The sequence below is a fragment of the Vidua chalybeata genome, chromosome 13 (genome assembly GCF_026979565.1).
Source record: "Vidua chalybeata isolate OUT-0048 chromosome 13, bVidCha1 merged haplotype, whole genome shotgun sequence".
In the NCBI taxonomy this organism is placed as follows: Eukaryota; Metazoa; Chordata; class Aves; order Passeriformes; family Viduidae; genus Vidua; species Vidua chalybeata.
In genome coordinates this window covers 17,440,398-17,463,400 of record NC_071542.1, presented here as the reverse complement: position 1 = coordinate 17,463,400, position 23,003 = coordinate 17,440,398, and the positions used below count along the sequence as shown (strand labels likewise).

The 23,003-nt window shown below is 46.5% G+C and overlaps 2 protein-coding genes across 7 annotated transcripts in view; one reads left to right on the top strand and one right to left on the bottom strand.

Moving 5' to 3' along the window:
• Positions 1-690: 690 nt before the first annotated feature.
• Positions 691-6,289, top strand: LYSMD4 (LysM domain containing 4). The gene is made up of 3 exons (XM_053954244.1): positions 691-1,475; positions 1,887-2,174; positions 5,630-6,289. The coding sequence occupies exons 2-3, from the start codon at positions 1,905-1,907 to the stop codon at positions 6,131-6,133; spliced, it is 774 nt and encodes a 257-aa protein (XP_053810219.1). The 5' UTR covers positions 691-1,475; positions 1,887-1,904; the 3' UTR covers positions 6,134-6,289.
• A 1,973-nt stretch (positions 6,290-8,262) lies between these two features.
• Positions 8,263-23,003, bottom strand: part of MEF2A (myocyte enhancer factor 2A) — an 81,102-nt gene continuing 66,361 nt past the window's right edge. For 3 of the 6 annotated variants that reach the window (XM_053954243.1, XM_053954239.1, XM_053954238.1), the window contains 5 exons: positions 21,413-21,603; positions 19,797-19,820; positions 16,112-16,238; positions 12,378-12,504; positions 8,263-11,972 (listed from right to left, as the gene is read on the bottom strand). In XM_053954243.1, the coding sequence (XP_053810218.1) occupies positions 11,627-11,972; positions 12,378-12,504; positions 16,112-16,238; positions 19,797-19,820; positions 21,413-21,603 (815 nt within the window). In that variant the 3' untranslated portion in view covers positions 8,263-11,626. The remainder of the gene's footprint in view (positions 11,973-12,377; positions 12,505-16,111; positions 16,239-19,796; positions 19,821-21,412; positions 21,604-23,003) is intronic. The other 3 variants (XM_053954242.1, XM_053954240.1, XM_053954241.1) reach the window with 1 other exon arrangement.

The window sequence follows — 23,003 nt, the reverse complement described above, 5'->3', positions numbered from 1 at the left end:
CGACCTCTGTTCAGGTGTGTTCAGGTGTGTGACCCGGCCTCTGTTCAGGTGTGTGACCCGACCTCTGTTCAGGTGTGTTCAGGTGTGTGACCCGACCTCTGTTCAGGTGTGTGACCCGGTCCCCCCGAGCGTTCCGGGCTCGGTCCCGGTCCGGCCGGAACGGGTGGCGCGGGCTCTTTAAGCGAGGCCCCGCCCCCGACCCGGCCCGGCCCCGCCCGCTCATCCCCTCCCTCCCCACCGCCCTTCCCGGGCTCCCATTGGTCGGGTGGCGCTGAGGTCCCGCCTCCCGGCGCCGCCAGCCAATGGGAGGAGCGCTGGGCGAGACCGTGGCCAGGTTGGTGCGGGGCCGATGGCGGCGGGTCCGTAAGGGGAGCGCTGGGAGGGGGGTGGAAACCGGGACAGCCTGAGGGGAGCGGGGCCCCTGGGGAGAGCGGGACAGCCTGAGGGGAGCGGGGCCCCTGGGGAGAGCGGGACAGCCTGGGGGAAACGGGACAGCCTGGGGGGAGCGGGGTCCCTGGGGAGAGCGGGACAGCCTGAGGGGAGCGGGGCCCCTGGGGAGAGCGGGACAGCCTGAGGGGAGCGGGGCCCCTGGGGGAAATGGGACAGCCTGAGGGGAGCGGGGCCCCTGGGGAGAGCGGGACAGCCTGGGGGAAATGGGACAGCCTGAGGGGAGCGGGGCCCCTGGGGAGAGCGGGATCCCATGAAGCGCTGAGGAGAGTGGGGCCCCTGGGGGGAGCAGGACACTCTGAGGGGATCCGGACCCTCCTCGAGTGCCGAGGGCGTTGGGGTCACCTGGAGCGCTGAGGGCAGCGAGACCTTGTGAGGGGAGCGGGACCCCCTTGAGGTGCCGAGGGCAGCGGGGCACCATGAGGGGTGAAGGGCTCTCCCGAAATGCTGAGGGGACCGGGGTCCCTTGAGGGCATGGGGATCCCCCTGAAGCGCTGACGGGGTCGGAGGAGCTTGGGGAGAGCTCGGCAGCCCCTGAGCAGGGAGCTGTGCCGGGCGGGGCCGGGGTGTCCCACAGCAGCGTCCAGCCCGGTCCTGCGTGTTGAACTCCCCCGGCACAGCTGAGCCCAGCCCGCAGCTCTGGGTGCCCTGCCCTGGGCCAAGGAAATGCCATTAAATCGTAGGGGTTTCACCTGAAGAATCCCGTAGGGGTAGATGGAGAGCGTTAAGATCAAGAATCCATAACAGTGTGGGGTTTTCTTACCTATACCTCATCCTGACAACAAATTGTTTGTGGAGCTGAGGATTGAAGGAAAAAAAAAAAAGAAACTGAACTTGCAGCTGTAGGCTGAGCAACAATTAAAGTGCTCAGGCAGGTTCTAGTCTTCATGCAACAAAATGAAGCCTTGTTATACGGGTTGAAGTTAAGTGTAGCATGAGCTGTCCTTATTAAAAAAAAAAAAAAAAAAAAAAAAAAAAAAAAGTGCTCTTCCAAGAACTTAAAATGTGGATTCCTAAAGTGTAGAGAGGTAAGGACTTATGAAAAGAATAACTTTGCTCAGTTTTTAATGTCTGTTGGTAGACCTGATGTATGTTTTGACTGTAATTAAAGACAGTTTGCTCAAGGAATTGTGTTGCTTTTTTAATGAAATTATAGAATGTAGCATTTAAAATGTTGAGCAACATAGTTTTATAAGGTGGTTTGTTCACAGGTAGACCAAAAAAAAATTTGGAGAAAAAATACTGATTGCTGCAGTTTGAGTACATAACTTTTCTAATACTGCTGGTAGAATGACGAGCAGTCATTCTGGGCAAAGCCATTGCCCCTTTGTGTGGTGAGTGTTCACACCTGCCAGCTCTCTGTGCATTCTCTGAATCTTTCATGCTGAGAGCTAAACACTGGTCTTGAGGAAACTGAACGTGTCTGGGTTTTGTTCCAGGTGCTGCTGGAGTGAAAGATGAGGCTGAATGAGAGCCGGACAAGACCCTTCCAGGCTCCTGCCACTGTCCACACCTTCCCGGGCAGGCAGGTGTTCGTGTTCCCCAATGGCCGCTCAGACTCGGAGGAGTCCTCGGAGGAGGAGCTCAACGTGATGGAACTGCGGCCCAGGGGCAAGGAGCAGCGGCAGAGCAGCGCCCGGGGCAGGCTGGGGGACGTGGTGCTGCTGGAGAGGGAGCTCACCGAGGAGGACAGCCTCAACAAGCTGGCCCTGCAGTACGGCTGCAAGGTAGGGCTCTGCGTGGGGTTAACCACCTCCGGCGCTTTCAGGTGCAGCGGTTTCCAGGAGCTGTCCTGCGGTCGGCTGCTTCTGACGCCGGCAGCTGTCGGCCCTGTGTACTGTACCAGTGGTCATTGTCCAGGTAAAACTGGAGAAAGGCAAAAATAATCCCAGACAAACACGAAAAGGAGTTCTTCAGCCAACAGCCTGGGAAGATGTTGTCAGGCTCACACCCTGCCTGGCCTGCTTTCCTGTTTAATTTTGGTGACTAAGTGCAGGTTGTACTAAGTTATTTCAGTGAGGGCAAACATTAGGATGCTGAGTGTAGAAATGAGGGCCCTGCTTTCAAGGAACATTGGAGTTTTTGAAGCAAATTGAGCAGTACAAAAAAGCACCACAGTTATGAGTGAGGTTTTTTGTTTATTTTTTTAATGGTATCAGCTTACATTTTGCAAGGAAGGTCTGAGCCTAACGGGTGCATGTGGAGAGGTGCCAAAGTTCAGTCCCGAAGTCCAGGTGTCAGTGTGTGGGTTTTGGTTGCTTGCTGTCATCCCAAAGCATGCACAGTTCAGGTGCCTGTGGGCATGAGGGAAGGCGTGTGTACAGTGAGATTTCTGAGTTGGAACAACTACACAGCACATTTTCTTTGTTCCAGAAAAGAGCAAAACTGCTGGAAAGTTTAATTACCTGCTCTGAACATTAGAAGCCCCCTGTTGTTCAGCAGTTGGAGCTGTATTTTTAGAGCCCCCTTTATCTGCAAGCTAGACTGTGATTTCAGAGTTCCATGATGAAAACAATTGGCCGGCAACCACAGCAGGGATAATGATACAGCTCTGGCTCCAGTGCTGCCCTGCCAGTGCAGTCTGTCTTGCTTAACCACACAGCAGCTGTATGGTGCAGCTGATGCAAGAGGCCTTAGAGGGATTGCAGCAATTCCTCCCCTCCCATGCCCTTAGAAACAAAAACAAAACAGAAAAAGGCACCCTTGTAGGTTCTGCTGACGAGCCCAATGCGTGTGGAGAAGCGAGTCTGGTAGGACTTGAACAGGCCTTGATTGGCCCCAGGAGAGCCTGAGAAGGCAGAGCTGAGCTTTGGTTGGGTTTGGAGCTGTGTGCTGCTCTCAGCAGCACCTGGGCAGACTCACAGCAGTTGGGTGAACTCAGAGGAGGGAGATTCTGAACAGTTCTTTGGTTTATGGTGTGAAGAGTCCTGCTGTGCCTCTGCACTGTCACTCACAGGGCCCAGTTCTGTCCCTGCTGTGGCTGCTCCTCTGCTGCCCCACTCCTGGAGCATTTCAGCCCCTCTGGAGGCTGCTGGGCCTGCCCAGGGGAAAAGCAAGCTGATGGAAGGGACCACATAATGTTCTCCTCCCACAGGACAAAAACTGTCCTGCTGCCTCCCTCCCTTCCAGAAAGGGAGTTTAACTTCTGACTTGTTCCAGTTAAACTGAACAGGTACAGAAATCCTTACTGTAGATTTGTCTAAGTCTCTTTAAAGACTGGCATGACAGTTTTCATGTGTTTTATTTTATTTGCACAATTAAACAGCTCCTGAAAGGTCACCAGGATAGCAGTGAGAACAATAACCACAGATATATAGGCAAATGTGTGTAAAAATCCAGGATGAACTTCTCCTTTAATCAATGAGAACTTGACATTGGTTTCAGAATCTGCTTGGGGAGGGGATAGTAAGACAGTGCAACAAATAGCTCTGTGTATGTGCCACAGATAACTTGGCAGAGATGCAAAGCACTTCAAAATTCTCATTTTTACTCTTGACCATTTATAGTCCTGGCTTGCTTTTGGCATTGTTCTTCAGCTGGGACAAGAGGAGCTCACTGCAGCCAAAGAAATGAGTACAGAAAATAAGCCTAAATGCTTGTGCAGCCCAATCTCTGTCATGCTTCCCATCAGCTTTGTTTGTTGTTTCTGTGCGAGTGCTGCTCCACTTCCTGTTTCTAGAGTCTTAGCACCACACTGCAGTATTTGATTGCAGACACCATGGGGGATATTTACTGTCCCAGTAATTTTGTTTTCATTGGAGCAAATCCAGAAACTGAAGCAGCACCTCAGTTAGGAGGCCCGGGGTGAGATTGTTATTTCATAACTAAGAGATTTTGCAGGGTTTAGTCCAGAGTTGACACTGGGCCTGGCTGTGAGGAACCTGAAGCAGCGACTGAGGATTCCTTTTGCCTCAGGGTCTCCAGATCAGGTTCTGGATTAAATGTGCCATTTTCAGAGTTCTCAAGCTTTGCAGAGTAAACATGAGATTCTGGCCTCCGTCTCCTCTCCTCTCTAACTCTGAGCTTAGGAAGTGTTGGGTTTTTTTTCTTTTAGCTCCCCAGTTTCCTTGGCAGCCTCAAGCGTGTGAGTGTGCAGTGAATGCAGGTCATGCTGTGATTTCTGAAGAGCAAAGCACAGTCCCTGTACTGTGTCTCTTTGCTGTGATGGATGAGAGGTGGTTTACCTGTTTGTGTTGCCTTTTTCTTTGCTTTGGCTCTCGCTGTTTTATTTTGTGCCCTCCAGCCTTTTCCTCAAGGTTCTTTCACATCTCCTTGGCTGCTGCAGAGAGCTCCTGGCACACACTGACATCCTGTTCCTTTCCTTTGACAGAGGGTTTAGTGCAACTGAGAAGTTGCTGTGCTTGCTTCTCACAGTGGCTGTGAGTGGCCACTGGATTAAGCATCTTCTCTTAGTTAATGTTAAATAAGGGATGCAGCCTTGCCTTTGTCTGTGCATTGGCACTGCCCGTCCGTGTCTGATGCTGCGCATGTGGCTGCTTCTCCCTTGTTCTTCCTGCTGCTGGGTGGGGACACAGCTCACAGACAGGAGCCCTACACAGGAACCACGAAAGGTGGTGACAGGAGCATAGAGGTGATTGTCCTTCAGCAGGACGTGCTCAGGAGAAATGGGCTGGATGAGCTGCTGCCCTGCAGAAGAGAGGTGTTCCTTGAGCAGAGGATGCTCGTGTGGGAGATGCTCACCTGCTCTTCAGGCTGTGCCCTTGCTTTCAGAGCTGGTGTGCTCCCAAAATGGAGCTCTGATCACTCTGAAGTAATTTCCTGAGCAGGAGATGCTCACACTGGTGTTGTGCTCTCACCTTAAGCACTCATGTGTAAGGTATGAAAATAGTTTTTAAAAGGATCTGTTAGTTAAAAAGATTCTTCTTGCCTTAACTGAGAGAAGGGCAAAGAAAGCAAAGAGAAGGAAAAGCAGTATGGAGCAAAATACAGCAGGTGCAAGAGGTGGAGGTTGTAGACTGGTTTAACAGGGGATTGCCTCTATCCTGCAGGAGCTGGAGGACCCTGGACCTGCTGGGGAATCTCTCAGAACATCAAACTGCTTGCATCCAAGGGCCTGCTTTTATTCCCTGATGGCTCCTTGTGCACTGGTTTTGTAGCTGCTTCCTGCCTCGCTCCTGGGCTGTCCTGCCCTCACTGTTTGTGTCCTTTCTGGGTTCCTTAGGTTGCGGATATCAAACGCGTCAACAACTTCATCCGGGAGCAGGACCTGTACGCTCTGAAGTCCATCAAGATCCCGGTGCGGCCGCACGGGCTGCTCACGGAGAGCGCCGGGGCCCTGCGGCCGCCCCCGGCGGGGCCCGCCCAGCCCGGCCTGACGCGCGTGGAGCCGCCGGAGCCCGACCCCGGCGCAGGCGGCTCCGCCGGCGGCCAGCGGGTCAGTGAGTACTTCAGGGGCATCGACCAGAGCATCCAGGACGCCGTGCAGGTGGAGGTGCAGCTGAACGCGGAGTACGGCGGGGAGGGGCTGGAGAGGCCCCTGCCCGAGGCAGGGAAGCGGGACCCTGGTAACGGTGCGGACTGCGGAATCCAGTGGTGGAACGCCGTGTTCATTATGCTCCTGATAGGAATCGTCCTGCCGGTGTTTTATATCATCTATTTTAGAACACAAGGCCTGGTGGCCCACACCTCTAACATGACAAACTCAAATGTTTCAACAGCTGGATAGGAAGGGAAATTACCACAAGGCTCAGTCGTAGGAAAAAAACCCTGAGGTGAAAGGGCAGCCCACCTCAACTTCTCCAGCAGTATTGCCCTTATGCTCGTGACTGACTCAAGTGCACCCAAGGGGATACAACAATACAGATTATTTTTATTTTTATAAGTAGCTGATGATGTAATCCTGAATTTGACTGAAAAGGAGGTGATGTGATTTTGATGGAAAAACAAGGATGCTTTGTTGCTTACAGAGATCATCACCCAGGTGGCTTCAGAGTTGGGAACTCTGTTGAGGGAAAGTATTTTGTAGCAATTTACTCATTATGGTTGCTTCAGGTATTTCTTAATGCCGTGTCTAGAAGCAAATTCTTTGCTGCTGAGCTAGAGAGTGCAGTATTAATGTGGTTGGAAAGTTAGGGGTTGCTTGCATTTTAAGGAAACTTTTTGCTGGAATAGAAGCAGGGGACACTTCAGAAGTGTCGTTTTTGTCTCTTGTGCACCATGGTGGTTTTGGCCTCCTAATGATGCTTTCTGGGGCTCTAAGCTGGGTGTGCCAGGGCACGACGACACCTTGTCACCCCCCTGAGCAAACCTTTGAGCTGTGTTTAATTAGGATGCATCAGGCCCGCCCTGGGACGGGTGAGCCCAGACCTCTTCCCCTCAGTGAAATCCTTCAGAGATGGCTCCTGAGGTCAGAGATCTCGGTGCAGGATCTGTGCTGTCCCAGGGTGCTGCTCAGCCCTGCATGGCCCCAGGTGGGCAGGGGGTGTTGGATGAGGACAAGAGAGCACGAAAGAGGAGTCACAGGCACTTCTCAAGGACTCATTTGCTGGCAGGAGGTCTAGTCAGTATTATTTGCTAAAAAACCTAATAATAATCTATAGTGGTGCTTGTCAGACACCCAGGCTCAGTCATGGAATTACTTCCTCGTGTGCAGTCTGAGTAGGAGTGAAGTGCTGAGCTGGGTGCAGGTTTCAAGGTCCAGGACAGAAGTCCAAGAAGAAACAAGGGTGAAGCCTTTCCAGGAGAGGACTCTGAAGCTGCTGATTGTGGCAGGTTTCTGTGAACTGACCACATGCACTGAAAAGCTTTGCAGGGCAGTGGAGGTGTCGGTCAGCCCCAGGGCTGTGCCCTTCAGGGCCACTCAGCAAACACTACCTGCTGCAAGGCAGCAGCAAGGGAAGCCTTGGGAGCTTTGCTAAAGAGAACTTGCCTCAGAAATTTGATTCAGCAAATTCTGGGTCTGTGGGCAGAGGTAAAGGCTTTCCTGGAACCAACCACTAAATGTGTGGGCAGGTGCTGTTGGTGCTGGAGGGTGAGGGCAGTGCTGGTGGGCAGGTGCAGGAAGCTGCCAGCAGGACCTCGGGGCTTTTCCAGCTTCCCCTGGCAGCCTGAGGCCGGCTGGGGCAGAGCAGGGGCTGCAGAGGGGCTGTGGTACAAGACCTGCTGTGCAGGTGTGGCCTCAGCCTGGCCTGAAGGATTGCTGCTGCTGGCAGTGTCTGCCTGCACAGGGAGGACTGAAGCGTCTCCAGCAAGGTGAGGACCCCACACCACACAAGCACAACCGTGTGCTGCTACAGTGAGACCCTGTGTTCCCTGCAGCTCTCCAAAGTGGGAACCTAATTTTATAAATGAGCACTCCGAAGTATCATACACTGAACAAAAATTTGTATTTTTCTTCTGTGAAGAGCTGTATCTCTTTGTTCTGGGGAGGGGGTGGGACCAGGTTCTTATATTTTTAAATAAAGCCACATGAAATAAAAGCACAAGGGGCACAGCTTGTGCTTCATTTGCTACCACACAGCTGAGCACCTGCCTTAGAAAGAGGGGCCCCTTGCAGCCTCACCTCAGCCTCTGCAGTGAGCGGGAGTGGGAGCAGCAGGAGGAACAGGGCTGGAGAGGCAGGACTGGCCTTGGGCTCTCCACTCTCAGTGGACCCTGGGTCATCTGCCAGTTTCTCCACATGTTTTATAGAAAGGTTCTTAGCAGGCATCAGTCCTTGAGTGCAGTAACAAGTGTCTCTGTGTCTCTGTTGATGAAAACCTCATGGCTGCAGTTAAAAATCAACAGCTGACACCTGGAGGGGGCAAGGACGCGCCGGATGGGACCAGTGCTCTGCAAACACGAGAGAGGCCGGAGTACACAGTAAAAGCCAGTATCTTTACTTTAGTGAATGCAGGATACAAATATTTTACAACAACCTCTAGCATTTTCTTAACCATTTGATAAAAAGTTCACTAGAATATTTATTGTATATTGAAGAAAAAACAACACATTCAGGGAAAAAAATTGAGATTAACTTATTTTTTTTCTTAAAAGATTCGTCTCAAGGATGGCAACAAAGTCCAGCTTGTGCCGCCAAACGGCTTATCAGCATTAAACCGTGAACAGCTTCTTGTGAACTGTTGACTACAAACATTTACCAAATACATAAATCTCTTTTAAAAAAGCCATTTTAAATATAGCAAAGCAGTGTTCTCTTGCACAGCAAAGTGAAGAAAGGTTCTACTAAGATTTAAATGTTTACATTGGTTAAGTCTTTCTTTCACATTCGGATTTAACTTCTGCCCAGGATCAATTGTTAGGAGTTGTTTTGTTCCTTATTTACTATGTATTTCTTGTGCGCACAGTAACTCGCAAGTTTCTGATGCATTAGTGTCCTTGGAGGGAAGGCAAGGCTAAAGCAGTTCTCTCTGACGAGTCCCTGACAACGTGGCGTTCTCAAACCTATCGTGAGAGCTCGAGGATGGAGGTGATTTGTCACAACAGAGATAAAAATCTTAAATCATTCAGACCTGACTGGGTTCAGCCCAGGATTGGATCCACTTGCACTTCAGTCAGCAGAGATAATTTTAAAAAGTTTTTTTTTTTTTAACCTGTTGAAATATCTGTGCTATGTCTTCTCTTTTTTTTTATATAAAACATTTTTACAATTTCTAAAAAAGTATGTTTCAAACTGAGTTACTTGTTATTAAAAACCAGGATTCCCATGTCCTCGGTGGCAGGAGGTGCTCCCCGAGACCGGAGGGCTGTGGAAGGACGTTTCTGCCGGGGCTGGGGCAGCACAGGGCCACTCCCTTGCCCAGCTCTTTAGAATTGATTATTTTTATTATTTTTTTAATTCATTGGTGCAATTTCAATACAAACTCTAACCCTTGTGTAGCTTTGTCTTTAAGAAAACAGTAGTGAAGTACTGTTTAAAAACCTGCATAGAAATAAAGACTATTGAGATACAGTCAGCAAAGCCATCTGATAAGGCACACAAGAAAATAGACAGTAAATGTGAATGCAGAACTCCCACTCGGATGTACAGCAAAGTTCATACAGGTGCATAAATCATGGAACTCACATCACTGGTCAGAGCAGCAAAAGGTTCCAGGGAGCAGCAAGTGAATTCGGTCACTGGGGACACAGTGGCCATGGGAATGTGTCCCTTCTGCCTCCAGCCTCCTGCCAGCCGGGATGAACCCAGGAAAGGGGAGGCAGTTCCAAGGGAAGGGCTGGAGGGCGCTGGAGCCCCTGCGGGTTTTAATGTTGCCAGGACAACGAGACAGGGCTGGAGGCCACAGGTACCACAGGGACACCGCCCTTCTCACCCCTCCCTTACAGCATCAAGGGATTTTTCTTAACTGAAAAAAAAACCAGAAAATAAAGCCCAAGCTAAAAACGTAATAAATATCAGGGCTAACTCCGAAGAGTTTGGGCAATCCCACAGCTCTGCAGCTTCCACCCAGAACCAGCACTGCCAGCCTGGAGGTGACCGGGAGCACGGGTGGGATCATGGCCCCGCATCCAACACCAAACCTGCTCCCAGCCCAGTCTCGCGGCACAAGGGGGCTCTGCATTCCTGCCTTTCTTGGAAGCAGCAATTTTTTCCCAAACCACTTGCCAACTCACAAAACCTTTTGTGCTCCTCTGATATGTGTCATTTCCCTATCATGAGAAATTAGGTCAAGTTTTTCCACTGGTTTTTTTTTTTTTCCTCCTCGGAAGAGGCAGCTTTAAAATGATGCCTTAAAATGTGTTGTAACAGATTTTTTATATTTATGCAGGATGAACTTAACACCGGAATTTTTTTTGCCACTTTGCTATTTATATACATATATATAAAATGTATAATGAAGCTTAACCATACAGCACAGAGATTACAATTGAACGGCACACATTCACCACCAGTGAGGGGGCCAACCCCTTTATACACCCTCTGAAAAATCTGGATAATAATATTAATAATAATTAAAATCCAAAGAAAGTACAGTATATTTAACAAAATAGTAAATATTAAACAGTGAATACTCTACTTAATAAGGACCTCGCCTTGTTTCAAGTTGGCGTCAATCCACAAAAATATACTTTTTAATCTGGTGACCGTACAATACATAGGTACTTACACCAAAGGTGATAATATATTTAGGATGCTATATACACAAAGAGTTTGGCTCAAATTTAAATTTACATATAAGTGTTCATGGCTTATTTTTCCCCCAAGGTTCCGCCTGCAAGTTTTTCCTTTTCATCTTTGAAAGCAAAAACTAGAAAGTCAAAATAAGATAAAACTATACTCTACAAAAAAGCTACAACATACAGCTTTGGCTTATATAAATAATTCATAGCAGAATGTGTTCAAAAGTACTGTATATAACTTTATATATAGTCTTCAATTCATTAGGGTATTGTTTTCTTTAATATAAAATATACATGAGCTAAAATCCGTTTCTATATTTTTCAAAGGTATGAACGTAAAAACAAATTTGTCAAACATATTCCAATTATAACTTAATATATTAATTTTATTTTGTTAATGTTCTATTTTCTAGGCTAATATTTTCTGAATATTTCATGCGAGTTCTCTATGCTCTCTTTCACTCATTAAAAAAATCACTTCTTTGACCCAATACACTTTTTTTTTTTTTGCACGTGCAAAACAGGGTTTTTGTTTTTTTTTTTTTTTATTTCTTATAGCATCAGCCCTTCTCCATGCACCCTCTGCAATAGAGACCCATGCCAGGTTGGGTAATAGAAAGGTCAGTTTATGTACAGTATTGCTTTCTTCTTCCTGCTTTTCTACTGCTCTGCTGCTACAAAGCAATTATTTCTTAACTACGAGTAACCATAGAGCTGACTACACACAGGGACGGTACTACAGGCGAGCCCTCGCTCGGGTGGGTGTGGAGGAGGAGGAGACACTGCGGGGACACCGCTCTGCGCGGGCCGGGCTGGGGTTACACACGAGTCCAGGTAAGTGCCAGACTAGAGATCAAACCTACGGGATTGTTCTGTTACTTTTACCAAGGGACATCTGCAGCTATACAAGAGTTTGTCGTAAGTGCCTGATGATTGGTGTATGCTACACACACTAGCACATATATATGCATGTGAAGATATATATATGCACGTATGTATATACATATAAATATACTTATTCATGTCCTTATTTATAAATTTAGATATGTCAGGACAGTTCATTTTGAGAACACAAAGCTGAGAGGGCGACACCGCGGGTTTATGTCACCCACGTGTCCATCCTCATCCGTTTTACCGAGGGGCTCTCCCGATCCTCTGCGTTGGGCGGCCGGCCCAGCACCACGGGCGAGTGGAAGTCGCTGCGCGGATCCTCGCGGTCGCTGCCGTCGTAGGAGCTGCTGGAGCTGCTCAGGCTGTCGACCGGGGAGCGCCCCAGCTCCTGGCGCGACGGCGGCGGCGGCGGCTGCGGCTGCTGCGGCTGCTGCGGCGGGAACCCGGAGGGGGTGACGCGGTCCCGGGGAGGGGAGATCGGTTCAGATTTGATGTTGATGTTTTGGTTGGTGTTAATGGAGAGATTTGAACCCTGAGATAGCTGGCTGCCAGTGCTGGGGAAAGAAAACAGAAAGGCGCAAATAAGAAAATGCAGAAAGTGAAAACCAAGTGACAATTCACGTGTCTGGGACGGTGAGGCCTTGGGGCTCAGCACAGAAATAAATGCAGTTCACTGGGAAGAGCAAAAGTGAAAAAAACATTAATTAAAGGTCTGAGCTGCATTTACAGAAGTTCAGAACAAACAAATATTTTCTACTGCCAAACATTTCAGTCACCACACAAGTGCCCCCTTGGTGAAAGCTGAGCCTGCAGGGACACAGCTCATTGGCTGGAGGTGACTGAAGGGACAAACACCCTGACACACAAATGTTTTCCAGCACAGACAAGAGGTGAAAATGTGTTGAACATTCCCTTGGTGCAGCTGCTCCATTCCCCCCAGTGCTGCCCTGGGTACTTACACAAGAGAGCTGAGGGCCGCGGGACCGAGGTGGTGCTGCTGCCAGGCAGACACCTGCCCCAGGGACAGCATTCCTGGGGAGTTAAATCCCTGCAGGGCAGACAGGTCTGCGCTAGTCAAGGAGTAATCTAAGAGGGAAAAACAAATAACAGAGTAATGTATAGGGGGATTTATATATATAACATACATACATAAACAAATACAAAGGCTTTCTGCCCAAAACAAATAAAGGCAGCTGATCCAAAGGAATCCAAACATGAAAACTCTGAAGTCTGGGAGCAGTCCTGCCAAGCTCACAGGGAGCTTAACAGTACAGAGGCCTCCAAATGATTTTTTGCTTTCAGATCCTCCATGTTGCTGTCTGGGAGCTTGTTCCAAACTCACAGGTACAACACATTAATGCAGTGTATATACAGGGGTGTGCACCTTACAGTAAGACTTGGCATTTTTGAAGACATTTCAAAACTAAACAAGAAGGGAAGAATCCATGCGAATCACTAGGCAGGGATGGTGGATCTTGCCTTGAATTCTCTGCAGACACTGGGCTGTGGTTCAGTCCCAGGTGGGAGGTGGCAACTCCTCAGACAAGACGCAGGTACCATTTGGGGGGGCTCATGTGCCACAGAGCTCCTGGTCCTACAACCTCCACCCACACCCCAGGGACCCCTCAGTGCAATCCTGCTGTAGCACATCACATCCTCCCCCTCCCCACAATATCACTCCTCAGTGTCTGATTAAACAGTCATCTCTGGATCAGAGGAACAGAAGAAACCTCTTTGTGTGGAGCAAGAAAACACTATTCTTTAGAAATTCAACTCAAATGGAGCCCAGAAGGCTCAATCTATTCCAACCCCAGCCAGCCGGTGGCTCTGGCTGCTGCAGGGCTCCCTCCTCATTTCACTCACAGAACTGAAGTTGTTTACACTTGATCTATCACTCATGTTTTCTTTCAGGTTTGAAAACAAAGTTAAACTCTTCTCTGCTTTTAATTATTTTCTAATAAAGCTTCCTTAAAATAATTTTTAGTCTCTTGAGAAGGGGACAAAATGTGAGCAGCCAAACTCAGGCTGTACTGCCACCAGAGGAACCAAACATTCCATTAAGCTGGGTTTGGCTTTGATTTGTATTTGGGGGTTTTGGGGTTTTTTTACAGTATTGTCCTAAAATGCCACCACCATTACAATCTCTCTCCTGAGATGAGCCTTCTTGAAAAATCTCCCCCTCCCATCCACTGACCTGTTTGCAGTTGGATAAATTCTAGATCTCCCTAAAACAGCTCATCTTGGGAGGAGAATCCAGGGCCAGCAGGGCCCTGTGCGGTCAGTGACCCACACACATCCCTGCAAGAACCTTCTGAAAGCCTCAGGAGTTCCAGCTGCTCCCAGCAGGTGAAGCTCCTCGGGCTGCCTTTTTATTTCTTCTCAGTTGTCACTTCTACTGAAACTCTGAAAACCCTCACACGTATTTCTGCACAGCTTCAGAAAGGTTTGTCCCAAGATGATTGACCCAAAAAGCTCCTTTTGTAAGACTAAAATTGAATTTAAAAAATAAAGAAAAAATAACAACTGTGCAGCCCCTGCAATGACCCAGACATGCACTGAGCCTTCCAGGCAGCCAGAAGCCAAAGCTTCCAACAGCTGCCCAGTGCAGCCCAGGCACGCCCTGGAGATGGATGTGCTGGGCTGATGGGATTTGTCAGAGCAGACCTGAAGGAAACACTGACAGGAATTCAGTTCCCATGTAATCGTTTTGCACTGCAATTACAGCTTTTATGACCATGGACAATTAACTTCTGACACTTCAGACAGAACGTGTCTGGTGACAGGGCTTTGAGGAGGTATTTTTCCAAAGAGCACATATGTCACTACACAATTAGCTGCATTATTAATTCCCTAAATAATCACTTATCTGCTGGCAGTGGCAGGAGGACACTCCTGCTGCAGGAGTGACCTGATGTGATGTACACACAAGAACACCTTCTGCACCACAGAAACCATCACTGCAGTGACCCCCACAAGCAGCACTGGCAAGTTTGTACCTCTGCAAAACAACTGACCTGAAGCCAGGAATTTATTTATGGCTTGGTGTGCTCTGCTCAGGTGTCAATTACTAATTAATTGATTGCAGGGGGTTTTAGTATTTTTTTTAATGCCTGGACTGTTTTAGAACCAGTAACTCAGTCAGTTCTGGCCCTTCCTCCAACAATCTACAGAATACCAAACAGATTATATAAAATAGGGTATTTGTGGAAAACTGATATCCAGCATTTTAATTAAGGATCCAAGAGCTGAAGCTATCCCTCCTAGTCCTGAAAAAATCAACCTTATCAATCCAGAGAAACAATTAAGGTATTTAAATTTCATCTTAGTCCTTGAACTGCAAAACTGAAATTGTGCTGTAAGTGGTGACTACCCTGAGAATCCCCAGGCGACAATTTGGTTTCAACATCAAATTTCTTCCTGCAAATCCCCTGAAAGGTTCAATCTAATAGAAACTATTCTAAAGTGTGTGAAAACCACTAAAGGCTAAAAGCTTTGCACAAATTATTTGCATTATCAAAGGAAATGGGCTGGAGTTGAAAATCACACCCCAGCACTTGTCCATTACATAGGACATCAGTTCCCATTGCCTTTGCTGCTTCCTGAGATTCCAGCCCCTCTCAGCTTTTGCTGTTTTAGCCAGCAGCTCACAGGTTATTCTGAGTGAGGGATACACCCAGCACTGCTCCCTGAAACAGCATCCAACTGGACACAAGGGATGTGTCAGGTGAGACTCAGTGAGGCTCCTCTGAGCAGGGACCAGAAGGGTTTGCTTTGAGCAGCCACTGAACACAAGAGCTGAACCACCTCTGGGGCAAGAGTCAAAGCAAGGCCTGCACGTCCAGCTCCTCACACTTAACTGATCACCCAAAGCAAGGCCCTGCTCTGCCCCTGGCACTGCTCCTGCAGCCAACTTCTGCACTCCCTCAGGGCAGCTGGGCTGGAGCTGCTGCAGGGCAAACACAGCCCCTGGCTGAGGGGTGAGTGGAGTGCAGGGTCCCAGCACAGCCCCTGGCTGCTGGGTGACAGGGGTGACAATCCCTCTCCCTGCACCTTCCTGACCACGGAACCGCCCAGGGCACAGAGAGGGGCTGGGGCACTGCCACCTAATGAGCTCATTAACACAAAAAGATACAAGAGGTTGTGAGGTGCTTGGCTGGCTAAACTAAAAGCTGCAGTGAAGACTTTCAAAGCTAAGAGTGGAGAAAATGTATAAAATCCCATCTTTTGGGGGGTGGAATTCCACCAATGCCCTGGTGGAAGTCGGACAACCCTTTCAGTGAAGAAATTTTCCCAAATATCCAACCTAAACTTCCCCTTGTGCAACTTGAGGCTCCCGTTGCCTCATGTTCCATCACTTATTATTGACTTTCATGAACTACTTTCCCAACCAGCAAACTACTCATCACTTTTACATTACCAAATGCCTTACATCACACCCAGCTTGGATAAAAAGCAATTTGAAGGTCTTGCAGACAATAAAAGTATCTGAAGAACAGAAGTACTGAAGGATCAGCTATTGCCTAAACGTGAGGCACTCCAGTTCCCGGCAGGATTGCTACAGGCTCCGTTTTGGTGAGTAAGAGCCTTCACTTGAACTGAAGAGGAAAACAAAGTCAGGTGTCACAGAAATGTGAATTTCCTGGCCTTCTGAGTGCCGTGGCGCAGTCCCAGCCCTGACCCCAGCAGGGCTTACCAGTGTTGTAGGCAGTGGGCATGGCCGAGTACACGAGTCCCTGCGGGGGCAGGCTCGGAGTCGTCACCGACACCACGGGGGTGGCCAGGGGCTGCGTGGACTGAGAACTGCTTATCCTTTGGGTGTTCTGCAAGGGATGGAAACAACAAACCTTGTGAGACCAGGGAGAACAACAGGAAATGCAGTGCCAGTGTAACAGAGCATTCCAGCGTGCTGCTCTGCTGTATCTTTGAGTTAGGAACACATCCTTTTTGTCAGGATTGGTTTTCTTAAAAAGCTAAAATATTTCAAGACAACCAAAACGATCTTGGCAAACTGAAATGAAAAATTAATTGAAGGCTCACTGGGCCACTTCCCAAGCATGCAGATTTCAACAGTGTTAGCGTTGTAGGACACACAAAAATAAAAGCAATTTCTTAGGGATACACACAACAATTCTCAGAAGTTCTTAAGTGATTTAAGAGCTTTGAGTCTTATTTTTAAAGAGGTTTTAGTGCAGATGGTGAGGTGCAGCTACACCAGAAGAGATTCTCCCACTTCACAGTTGTTTATCCAATTTTCCAAATTTCAGCTGCCAGTTTTGACACTGTGCTGACTACACCTGTCCTGAAAGGAACACAGAGATCTTCTAAATTTGTGTTGATAAGACTTCAGTGATAAAATAATCTTGCTGTTCCCATGGTTCCTGAGAAACTGAGAGAGTACTTGTTATAATGCAGATATGTTTCCAAGCAAATGACACTGGAGTTCACAAAGAGCAATGGTGCTTTTCTGACAGGGAAAACAGCTAAACTAGATTGTCTCAGATAATTTAACTGTGGGCACAATTTGGCTTTTTAGTAACAGTCTTTCTTTCCTGTACACTGGAATGAACATCTGCAGCAAACATATCACTCAAAATAAGCTCTAACCAAATTTGCTGGTTAGAAAATTAATAAAACACTGTGGTGAACAGCACCAGACAGCAAAACTGCTGCCACAGAACGTTCTGCTGTCCATGGTGGCAACTGCAAATCTTCCTGAAAAATATGAGGTTCAACACCATTTGGCCATGACAAATACTGTCAAGAACAGAAAATGCTAGGGGTTTTATTTTTCAAGAACAGATATTTACTTTTATCTGTAGAATTCTAGAAATAGCAGCAGTTTCTACACCCTGTAGTTCTACAAGGATCTGGGTTTCAATCTGCTGGAAATACGTTTTCTTAAAGCAAACTTCTCTCTATCTCTGAAAGAATATTTGCTACAAAAGGAGCAGTTTCTCATCTCTTTGGTAAGGATCCATTTTGTAACTTTACCAGACTGAAGTTACTACTCCTTTCACTTATTTCAGACACAGGTATTTCAGGATCTGCAGCACTTAATTTTTTTTTTTTTCCACTCTAATCTTGAGAGAACGAGCAGCATTAAAAATGCATCATTCCCTTAAAAATATCAGAATGAACAGGTACAGAAATGGGACTGTGTTCAATTTTAAGCTTAAATTTATGAAGATGAATTGAGGGTTATCAATCTTGTATCTTTCCCATTTAAAGAAAGAAATATATATCACAGCTCCCATATTAAAATTAGCCACAGCTGTCACTAGCTGCGAGCTTCTTATCTCTCTTGTGCCTGGCTGCTCTTGAATTCCCACCTTTGAGCCTCCCAAGGATTTGGGGGCTCTTTGGCATCTGTTGCCAAACACACACATTGGCAGATGTGCCCACTCTGCTGCAGAGCTCCCAGGTTTCAGCGCTCCCACAGAAAGTCCCTCTGATTTTCTGTAATTGATCCCTTTAAATCACTTACGTACTTCTGAAAATCTCCCCTAGACCAAGTTTATCTGGCATAAAGAGATGTTATTAGAGCAGATTTTTGTGTCTGTCAGGAATTGACCTTTCTCCAAAGCTTTCTTGGATGGCTGCCTATAAAGTTGGGATTACTGCATAATGGAAAAGTAAAGAGGAATATACTGGGAAACAATCCAGACCAAAGGATTTCCTTATGGGATTCTTTTTTTTTTTTTTTTTTGAGTGGCTAATAAAGGTGGTTTTCTGAGGTAAATTCTTTCTGAATATAATTCTTGGAACACTCAGCTACACAAAGACACTAAGCAATATTTACTTGAGCCCAATATTTGTTGTCCTTGGAGATTCATGACAAATTTCTGGATCTCTTTTTTTTAATCTTTTTAACTGGTACAAACGTAGCAGGAAGAATTCAGTGTCTTTATTTCATGCTCCGCTACTGTTGGTAGCTGCTTTTCACATTCAGTGCTCAGCTCCAACCACACAGAGCGAGTGTTCACAGCTGGGATTTGCTTCCCAACGCAGGAATCAGCAGCAGACAGAAGCCTGCAGGTGCAGCCTGTGTTTCTCTGCCACGTTTGAGGCAGAGCCTGCAGCTTTCCTTTGTGTCAGGGCTGGTCCCAGTTCCATCACTAGATGGCCCACGCCGCACACGGATCCCCGCGGCTCCGACCGCCCGGCCCGCAGCGGGCAGGGATCCCCCAGGCCAAGGGCTTTCACTCCAATCCCAGTCCCAATCCCAGTCCCAATCCCAATCCCAGTCTCAATGGTATCTGATTAAGTGTTTTTACACTGAGATTTCCTTCTGCACTGAAAAGCAGACGCTCCTTTCTGAAGGTGAGAGGAAAGTGGGAGAGCTCTTTCACTGCTCGATGAGCAAGACATCCCAATAATGCTTAAAAACTTCAATTTGAATTTCAAAAACCATTTTCCCTTACTTTTTAAATTTATTTCTCATATTTAAGGCAAAAATCAACCAGCAGCATGCATTCATCAAGAAATTTATCTAAATCACTAAATTTTCCATGCTTTCATGCAATTTGAGCCTCATATTAGCAACAGGTCCATGTTCAACAACAAGTCAAGGTTTGCAATAGGTCAATTTATTTCTCTGTGATTCTGACACAGCATCTTCTGCCTGGTTTGTGCCACAGCAGCCAAACAATTTGAAATTTGCTCTAAAAATAAATTATGAATTATTTTAGCCTTACGTTAATTTTCCAGAGAGAAAGCCAAATGTTAAAACCTTTGGGGAAAAAAAAATAGAAAACACAAAAATCCCAAGAGTTTCCTTTTAAAAGCAGAGTATCTTTCCACTGGAAAAAAAGGTAGAATTATTCATTTGGAATTCTCTGTTCCTTTTGGTAAACAGGGAACACCCCTGTGGTTTGATAATCTCACGCAGGATGAAATAATTCTAACCTCCAAAAAGGTGACCTCACCAGCAATGATGTCATCTCCTTGAAAGGAGAGAAGTAACACAGGGCTGGTGTTACAATCTGAAGAACTTCACAAGTGAAGCCACTTCCTAAAAAATATTCCAATAATTTAGGGGATGGGAAGTGATTATTTGTATCTCATACAGAAGGCAGTACACATCCTATACACATGGACAGTTACTTTGTAAGGCTCTTTTCCAATGTTCCCTCCAAGAAAAACAGAAATATTTTCAGGAAAAAAAATTAGAAGTTTACAAATGGCAAGTGCTGACTTTGAACGTGTTTTCAGCTTGAATTGGTCGGGTTTTTAGTTTGATAAAACAAATATATTTTTGTCTGCTACCAAGGGAACACTGGAATTATTTAAAGTATGTAATGAAACTACAGTTAAATAGCTGTAGTGAAAGACATTTCCAGCATCTTGCTGTCTCTCAGCAAACAGCAGCCCAAACTCACCAACTCCAATTCATCCTCCTCCGACTGTACTCAGCAAACAAGAGGGATAACACAGTTACTAAAAATAGCATTGCTTTCAAATGAAAGAAAAAGTCACGTTTGTGCTTCAGGATTTTGAATCATTTTAATTAATAATGTGGATTTGCCACCTGATTCTGTAGATAATACTGCTAGAAATGTAACACTTCATGAAATTCATGTCTCATAAAACCTGCTGTACTGAGAGAACAATGGCTTTGGGGAAATTGGTGCAGCAAGAGCTTGGTGACCCCAAGGACATGGCTGCACACGTGGATGTGCGGCATGGCAGCCTCTGGCTGCAATGAGCCAATAAACCAGCTCAGCAACAAAGTACTTTCCACAATACAACCATCATTCCATGTCAGCATCTACTCTGAAATCTCCTAATTCCCCCAAAAACACAGCCAAACCCAAAGCTGAACATGATGTTGTTCTTCACCACACATTAAATAGGTGCTGTGCACCACTAACATCAGAGCTACATTATTGTTTCTATTTCTAATTAAAAATGTAATTGTCACTGTAATGATCAGCCAGTGTGCTTCCTATCTCTCCTACACTTCAGTATTCCTAGAAAAACCTTTTTTTTTTTTTTTTTTTCAAGAATCATTACTCTGAGGCTAATTATAGCTTTTGTTACTTGGATTAATTTGGCATTATTCATCATGAGTACCAGTAACAAATGTAAGCACTTGCTGTAGCTTAAAGACAAATAGGAATTATACAGAGAGTACTTGAGTTGTTTATATCCTGCTCCTCCTGGTTATGGCCCATTCTTCCATATACAGAAAACATCCACAGGGATATTGAAAATTTCTACATGGCAGCAAAAGACTAAGACCAAAGGATTTGGCCAAGTAAATTAAAGGAAAAACAGGACAACACTTCCTGCAAGACCTGTTCTGGGCTCGAGGCCGTGGTTGCCTCATGGCTGACACGAAACTTGTGTGCTATTCCCAGCCTGGCTGGACAAGCACTGGTGCCCAGATGCCAAAGTGCAGAGCAGCACTGCAGAGCACCTCAGCAGCCTTTGATGGCTCTGCTGAAGACACGAGAGCCCCGAGGACAGCCAAGGTCACGTTCCACGGTGCCACATCAGAGCAGTGCTGCTCTCAGCCCTTCCTCACCACAGAAGCTGCACTTCACATCCCACAGCCATTACGACCCAGGAAAAACAGGTACAAAATGTGCTTTAGGGCACATTAATAGAGCTCACATCACCAATAAGATCAAACATTCTTCCACGGAGTAATGGATAACCCTTTTTAAAACCCACATCCTCCAAACCACCGGAGTTCTCAGTACCAAGTCAGAGGGATGTCAAATCAAACACCCCAGCCCTGTCTCTATGATTGTGCTCTTACCACATTCAGGTCAGACTGCTGTTTTACAGCTGTAAAAATTCCTTACAAGCTGAACTTCTCCCCACGTCACAATCTGTACTTCTGATTTTCATCAGTGGCATTTCAGAATACAAACACCCCTCGTTTCCTGTACCCTGTGGTAAGCAGGTGAGACAGTTTCTCCCTGTGCATGTGGGCAGAACAGCCCATTTCCACAAAGCCAGACCCAGAACTTTAAATGTTGTAACTCACCAGTGGAGGCATCATGCCCTTGCTGGAGGGTGGGATGACGACACGAAGGTCGGGTTTGCGGTTGTTCATGCCAAGGTTTCCTCCTCCTGGTGGAGGTGGGGACTTTGTAGGCATGACTTTGCCTAGGCCATTCCCACCACCACTGGTACCAAGTAGACTTGGTGAAGCTCGGGAATTCACAAACCCATTTCCTGAAAGAGGAAAAACGAATGGACTGTAAGACTGAGGAGAAGGACAATACAAAATTTTGGTGCTCATGTACCAGTTATGAAATATTTATTTCCTAAAACTTCCGATAATAAACTTCCCACAAGGGGCCGAGTATTGAACAATTGAACAAACACAAACCACTCTGACCAGAGGATCAATATGGAAAGGGAATATCACTTCAAGGGCACGCTGTGGCAGCTTAAACGCTGAGAAGAGCAAATTGCCAAAGAACTATTTCTAATAACATCCGTCGTGTTTAGTCTGCCCTTTGAAGCTCCTCCAGGCTGAGCCTGCAGAAAAGTGAGGGTTTTGCACAACCCCACTTGGTCCCCACCCCCACAGAGAGAGCATGTACTACACTGAATTGCTGCCTGTGAGAACAAAAGATCAGCTCGTTAAGTCTCTGTTTCTAAAATTTATTCCTCATATACCTCCAAGATCTGTAGGACTAATTTCAGTATCAATATTTACTGTTTGATTATTATATTTAGCAACATTGAGGGGAACAAATCCTCTCCCTTCAAATTCCTTCCAGATATCCACATCATTTATGCCCATAGGTTTATTTAACAAAGTCTTTCTCTAGCTCACTCCTGGAACTCATTTTAAGTGGAATTGGACAAGCCAAACCCTAGAGGTCCAGGATTCAGCACTGAAATCTCCAAGAGTTGAATATGCTCAAGGTATATGCCTCAGCTTACACTCAGAACTGACCAGAAAACAGCACCAAGGCAGTAAATCAGTGAAGTGCCCAGTATTCTATTTTCCCATCCTGACAGAAGCACCAATCATGTTAACCAAAATATATTTCTCAGAAAAAAATTTAAAGCCACATTCCAATCACAGAATCATATTTATAGCAACAATTCCCAAAATACACAAACCTTATTCAGCTGCAAACTGAAAAAAACCTGTTAATTTTGCAACAGGGAACCCCATAGTTCACCCTACAGAACCTGTGTGTGTATAAATAAACACAATTCATAGTAACATTCTGTTTGCACTAACACTGCAGGTCTGAAAGCAGCTTTTATAGGCACAATCAGGGAAAAGTCTGTGAGACAAAGTTCACTGTGTGGGAAATTCTCTCTTAATCACCCATAGCGCCACGCTGGCATGAATTTTTGCATTATTATTCTAATTTGAATAGGCCCCTATGCCCAATCCAATTTTATTGCATTAAATACATATTAATCTAAAAGCAATTAAAATAAGAAAGTTGTCAGTGTCACATTCTAGCTTCTTTAGCAACATTTTTAATGCCTTTAAAAGCACAGAAAGAAGGAAGAACAGCAACATATCTCAGCAAGGGCAAAAAACTTCATGGAGGTGCCTGGTACTACCAAGACATTCAGCCAGGGCACACTGAGAACCTCGATGG